Genomic DNA, 6,000 nt, shown 5'->3' with positions numbered 1-6,000 from the left:
CCCCCACCCTGCCAGGTCATGAAAGCAGCACCTCATGCCCCCAGACGACTGTGCAGCTACAAAGACAAGAGGAGGCTCAAGAGTACTGGGACGGACGGGCAGAACGGGGAGCAACGTACCCCCACATGCGTACGCGCCTGCCCACGGGGTCTGCGCTAACCTACAGACTGTAAGGACACGAACTATCCCTAGAGGACCCTCAGCAAACTCCAGGGATGGGACTGAGTCACTGGGGGACAGTGCTGGACAGATAACTGCTCCCACTGTCCACCCTTTTCGACCTTTTCAATTCTTCTGTCCGTAGATAATAAGGGACCATTTGAAAGATGAGGACCCTGCCCACCAATGCCTGCTTTCCGTCAGAAGCCCACACACCCTTCCGCCTTTGATTTACAAGTGCCCCCAGTGTCTGCAGCCCAGAGAGCCCACCGGGGCCCCACCAGGGCCCAGGGAAACTTACCTCCATCTCCTCGTCATAGAAGTCCTCCTCATCCTCCAGGTGGTCTCCTCCCACGGAGCCCCGGCCCCTGCCTCGGCCGCCCCGGCCCATGCCTCGGCCGCGAGACCCTCCTCGGCTGCCTCGGCCCCTGTAGCCCCTACCGCGGCCTCGGCTGCCTGTGAGGAGATTCAGACAGGTGAGCAGGAGTGGAAGTGGGCTGACCACCGACACGCAAGTCAACTGAGGTCTGCCCTGAGCCCGGTTGCTGTCCTCCTCCTCCGGGAAGTCTTCCAGCCCCCACGATGCGCACCCGCTGCAGTGCTCGCTGAACTACTTCACGGGGCCTGCCCACCTGGCCCAGTGCTGCCCAGCCCCACACAGCTCCTGAGCACGGGGCACGTGGCTGGTCTACACTGAGGGACTCTGCGAGTGGAGAACACACGCCGGGTTCCAGAGATTTAGTATAAAAAGGAAAAAGTCTATCTTATTGGTATGTTTATATGTGAATTTCTTCCAGTTCATGAAACCCATCCACCTTAGGTGACCCCGCTAGTGTCTGAAATACTAGTGGCAAGCTGCCAGCATCAAAGGGACACGGGTGGCTAGAGGTCCGAATTCAGGGGCTGGCTCGAGGGGCGGGCCGTGCTTTGTCGGCTCTGAGGAAGTCCTTGTCTCCTTCACCCTGGGCTCCCGGGCTGTCTTCACGGGGCCTGGCATCTGTATTCCCCCATCTCTGCTTCTTTCACTTGTTTAATCTCTTTCACATCTCAAGAGACTGATTTAGAACATGCCAGACGCTAATCCTGTCTCATTAATGTACCATAGACAGTTCATTAGCAAATGGGATCATAACCACAGGTTTAGACCTAACAAAGCCACCATCATCGAGTTGATCCCGACGCTTATCGACCTCAGAGGGCAGGTTCCCAAGGCTATGAACCTTCACTCTTCATGGAAGCTGCCTGCCACATCCTTCTCCCATGGAGCTGCTGGTGGGTTTGAACTTGAAACCTTTTGGTTGGCAGCCAAGCACCTCAACCACCATGCCACCAGAGCTCCTGCATACGCTACAGAGATTAGGGTTGACAACATGTATTTTTGGGGACCCAATCCAATCCCTAGCAGTGACCCCACATCTGAGTAAGGCCAAGCTTACAGGGTTCTCACGGCTGAGGTCTCAGAAGTGGACCACCTGGCCTCCTTCTGAGGCCTCTCTGGGTGGACTGGAGCCTGCATCCTCTCGGTTATCAGCCGAGCACTTAACTGTTTCCAACACCCAGGTGCATTAACATAAGCATGTTTATACCTACTACACATTGAAGTGATAAGACTTTGATTGGTGTTATTAAAATTAATCGCCACCTGCTCTGATGGTATAGTGCCTAAGGCATATGACTCCTAACCAGAAGGCTGGCGGTTCAAACCCACCAGCCACTCTTCAGAAAGAAGACTGGACAATCTACTTCCATAGAGGTACCACCTCAGAAACCCAAGAAGGGGTGCTATGAGTCAGATCCGACTCGACAGCTCTGAGGTTTTAGTGAGGAAAGAATTTGATGTTAAAGTAAGGAGTTCTGGTGGCATAGTGCCTAAGGTATTTGACTGCTAACTAGAAGGTTGGCGGTTCAAACCCCCTGGCCACTCCTCAGAAGGAAGACTGGGTAATCTACTTCCGTAGAGATACTGCCTTGGAAACCCACGGAGGGCTCACTATGGGTCGGAACCAACTCGACATCAGTGAGTTTTTCTTGATTTCCTTTCACTTTTTAATGTGCTACTAAAAAACTTAACATCTCGTGGTGGCGTGCCTTCAACTTCCACCGGACAGCCCTGGTCTCAGAAGCTCCCCAAGAGCAGAGCCTGTCCCAGAAGGGTGCACAAGAACTGCTGAGAGAAACACCGAACGGCCACAGAACGCCACACTGGGCCTCGGGCAGTCCCAAGCTCCCCTGTTCTACTGGGAGTTCTACTGGAAGGTTCCAGAAGCCCCCTGGGGCCATCCTTCTAGCAGCAGATGGTTCTAAGAGGTCAGGCTGGGTCGCTGCTCTGCCCCTGCCCCTCCCCCACCACGCTCCTAACTGCCACAGGTCAAGGTTCAGAGGCTCGGTAGGCACCACCGGGAACTACAGTCACACCTTGCCAGGTGAAGGGAGCTGGGCGGGTGTGGGGAGGGGCTGTGGGGCCAGCAGCCAGTTGTGGGTCACCCCGGCCCACTTCTCTCTTCCCACAGCTCACCAGTAACAACTGATTAGGGAACAACCCTCCCGTTGCTGGGTGCCAGCCAGCCAGTCAGTGACTCTGACCCCGAGTAACCCCCGAGTAACCTGTGTGACAGAGCAGAACTGCCCCACCGGGTTTTTGAGGCTGGAATCTTCACAGGCAATTAGCAAGTCTTTTCTCCCATGGAGCCACTGGTGGGTTCAAACTGCTGACCTTTCGGTTAGCTGCCAAGCACTTAACCAGCACGTCACCAGAGTTCCACGGGGCAGGGCTGACCAAAACTCCACTGTCACTGAGTCAACTCCAACTCCCAGCGCCCCCAGAAGAACTGCCTCACAAGGTTTCCGAGGCTGTAGTCTTTATGGAAGCAGACCGCCACCTCCCTCTCCTGCCAGGCAGCTGACGGGCTTGAACCGCCCAGCTTTCAGTTGTCAGACAAGGGCTTTAGCCACTGCTCCACCGGGTTTAGAGAGGTGTTAAAGGTCAGGCCAAAAGGCAACTTTTCTTGGATTCCATCAGAAGACGCAAAAGAGGCACAAGGACGGCGCTTCCCCCGTGCAGGTCAACGTGGTTCACCCCATACGTGGGTCCCACCCACACGGAACCATCAACAGGTGGCAGTGGTGGTGGGGTCAGGTGCCGTCGAGTGTCTCCGACTCATCAACAGGTAGTTGCGGTTGTTATGCCCAAACCCGGAAGTGAATTTTATCACAAAACCACTCGTCCAGCAGCCCCGTTGCCCTCACGCCGGCCTGTTTCCATCCCAGCCTCTCCCCACCACCCCTGGGGCCCCCACGCACCAGGTGTGCAGCTCCCTGCCCTTCTTGGTCTCAGCCCTGAGCACCACCTGTTCACCACTCCCACAGGACTTGAGGATGTGGGAGGACAGGCCCACCGGGCTATCCCCCTCGGCCACACCCCCAGCCCGGGCCTCGAGCCTGGCAGCCACACCCCCACCCCAAACACGGCGCCAGGCAAAGACCCTTCTTGCATGAGAGGCCCCTGGGGCCTCCCCTGGGCGCTCACCTCGGCCGCGGCCACTGCCCTCCTTGGCCCGCCGGTACTGGTTCAGCTCTTTGGTGAAGTCGTCATAGTCCTCCTTGCCCAGGTCCTCCTCCTCGTCCCCCTCATACTCCCCATACTGCTCGCTCTCGTAGTCCTCGTACATGCCGTAGCCCTTGCTGTCCATCTTGGAGTAGGACTTCTTGGGCAGGGACGTGGGGTGCGATGAGGGGTACTGCTGGTGGGACTGCCGGGCCCAGAGAGAAACAGGGGGAGGGGCTGAGCAGGCTGTCCTCTGGGTTGGACCCCCAAGACCCCTACTGTTCCCTGAATGGACATGTCTGTGTCCTGTGGCTCTGCTGTCCGCTGCGTCACGACAGCGACCCGCTGTCCTTCTGGGCACCGTTTCCCCCAAAAGGGGCAGACATTTCTCTTCTTCAGAAAGAGCCACGGCTTGAAAGAAAACTGTGAAACACAGTCCCTTGTCCCTGAAGAACTGTGGGGACGAGAAAGGCTACTTCCCAGCGAGGGCCAGGAAGCACACTGGGGAAGGCCAAGCAGGATCTAGGCTGCTCCTTGGTCATGTCTCCTGGGGCCTTGGAGTTCAATGAATGGCCTGCTAGGCAGCGAGAAAGCTATTTCAAAGGATGCTTTCTGTCGTGTGCTAGTGCCAAGTGGTACTGGGTGGAGACAGGTAGGTAAGTAAATAGAAAGACAGAAAGAAAAAAAGACATTAGACAGACAGATGGACAGAGAAAGAGAAAAAGAAAAGCTGCCATCAAGTCTACCCTAATTCATGGCAACCTCATGGACGTCAGAACAGAATTGTTTTCAACAGCTGGTTTTTCAAAAGTAAGTTGCCAGGCCTTTCTTCTGAGGCACTCTGGGTGGACTTAAACCCCTAACCTTTAGGTCAGCGGCCCAGTGGACTAACCACACGCGCCACCCAGGGCTCCCAGAAAGACACACACCCAGGACTCAGCAGATCTAAATCCCTCGATATCCAGTTCAGTCAAGTGAGCCATGTGCCCTCCACCTCGGAAGGGGCAGAGGCCCCTGCAGCTTCCAAGCCTGAAGCTCGTTAGCGCATCAACCTCAACCGTAGTGTTTCGTAACCAACAATCCACTGTGGTGAAGGATGCCAGGTCCCAGGATACCTGGGACGGTGCTGAAGAGCTGCTAACTTTAAGAAAAACATCTCTTACTTGAAAGCCAGGAGCTCTGGTAGCATAGTGGCTAAGGCACTTGACTGCTCACCAGAAGGCTGGCAGTTCAAACCCACCAGCCACTCCTCGGAAGGAAGGTTGGACAATCCTACTTCCGTAGTGATACTGCCTCGGAAACCCAAGGAGGGGTCGCTATGAGTCGAGGCTGACTCGACGGCACGTAACAACAACAACTTGAAGGCCAAGTTGATTTTTTTTTCCTTTCAGCTTTTACTGGGGAAGGAAGGAAGGGACAGTACACCAGCTGAACGAAGTACTAAAATGTACATGCCAGCCCGGCGCGAGCTAACGAGGGAACTATGTCAGTTCTCGACAGGACACTTGAGATGACTGACTCCCGTGACCATTTCACCGTCTGGCCAAGTTTCCACAAAAGGTCATTTCTGAACAGTGGAAAAGAGGCAGCTCTGATGCAGACAACCAGCACCCTTCTCGGACACACGGAGGCCTGCCAAGGCCACAGAAGAGGCGGCAGAGAAAGGGGTTAGAGGCGTGGCTCATGGAGACCAGCCACTACTGCCCTGGTTCGAATCCCAGCTTCTCCCCTCACACCTGTGCAACCTGGTGGACATGTTCCAAGCCCTGGTTTCCTCACCTGTGAAACGGTGATAAGAACAATCTCTAACCTCGCAGCACTCTGTGAACGAGGGAGACACAAGAGCGTGAAGGAGCCCACTCAGCTCAAGCATCCAGAGTGGGCAGACGGAGAGAGAACAAAGCCCCTCAGTGGTTATGAGGTGGGGGAGAGGAAGAGGGGGTGCTTAGTGGGCACTGAATCCCTGTGAAGCGTCATGAGGGATGTGGGAATGAGCCCCAGTGACGGGTGCACGGCCTGGTGAACCAGTGCCCCTGAACCAACTGCACGTGTGAAAACAGGGTAACGGCCAATACTGTTCCGTATGTCACACCACAGTGAAAAACGGAAATAAACCACCACAGAAGCCTGTGTGCAGCAGCGCTGGGGACTCACCGGCACGTACGGGGGGCTGTACTCCCTGAACTTGCGGTGCCCCTTCTCGCTGGGGCTGAAGTCGGAGTCATCGGAAAAGTCCGAGAAGTCGTCACTGGAGGAGGCATGGCGCTGGAACGACAGGGCAAGTGGACTTGGCCACT

At 55.8% G+C, this 6,000-nt stretch overlaps 1 protein-coding gene across 1 annotated transcript in view; it reads right to left on the bottom strand.

Annotated features, from left to right (window-relative positions):
* Positions 1–6,000, bottom strand: part of ZC3H4 (zinc finger CCCH-type containing 4) — a 52,479-nt gene that overhangs the window by 25,813 nt on the left and 20,666 nt on the right. Inside the window, exons 3-5 of the mRNA XM_042781237.1 lie at positions 5,858–5,968; positions 3,686–3,908; positions 461–615 (exon numbers count right to left, since the gene is read on the bottom strand). Coding sequence (XP_042637171.1) covers positions 461–615; positions 3,686–3,908; positions 5,858–5,968 — 489 coding nt within the window. The remainder of the gene's footprint in view (positions 1–460; positions 616–3,685; positions 3,909–5,857; positions 5,969–6,000) is intronic.

The sequence above is a fragment of the Orycteropus afer genome, unplaced genomic scaffold (genome assembly GCF_000298275.1).
Source record: "Orycteropus afer afer isolate SDZICR_OR568_19922 unplaced genomic scaffold, OryAfe1.0 scaffold00099, whole genome shotgun sequence".
Lineage (NCBI taxonomy): Eukaryota > Metazoa > Chordata > Mammalia > Tubulidentata > Orycteropodidae > Orycteropus > Orycteropus afer.
This window is presented reverse-complemented; position numbering and strand designations above follow the sequence as displayed.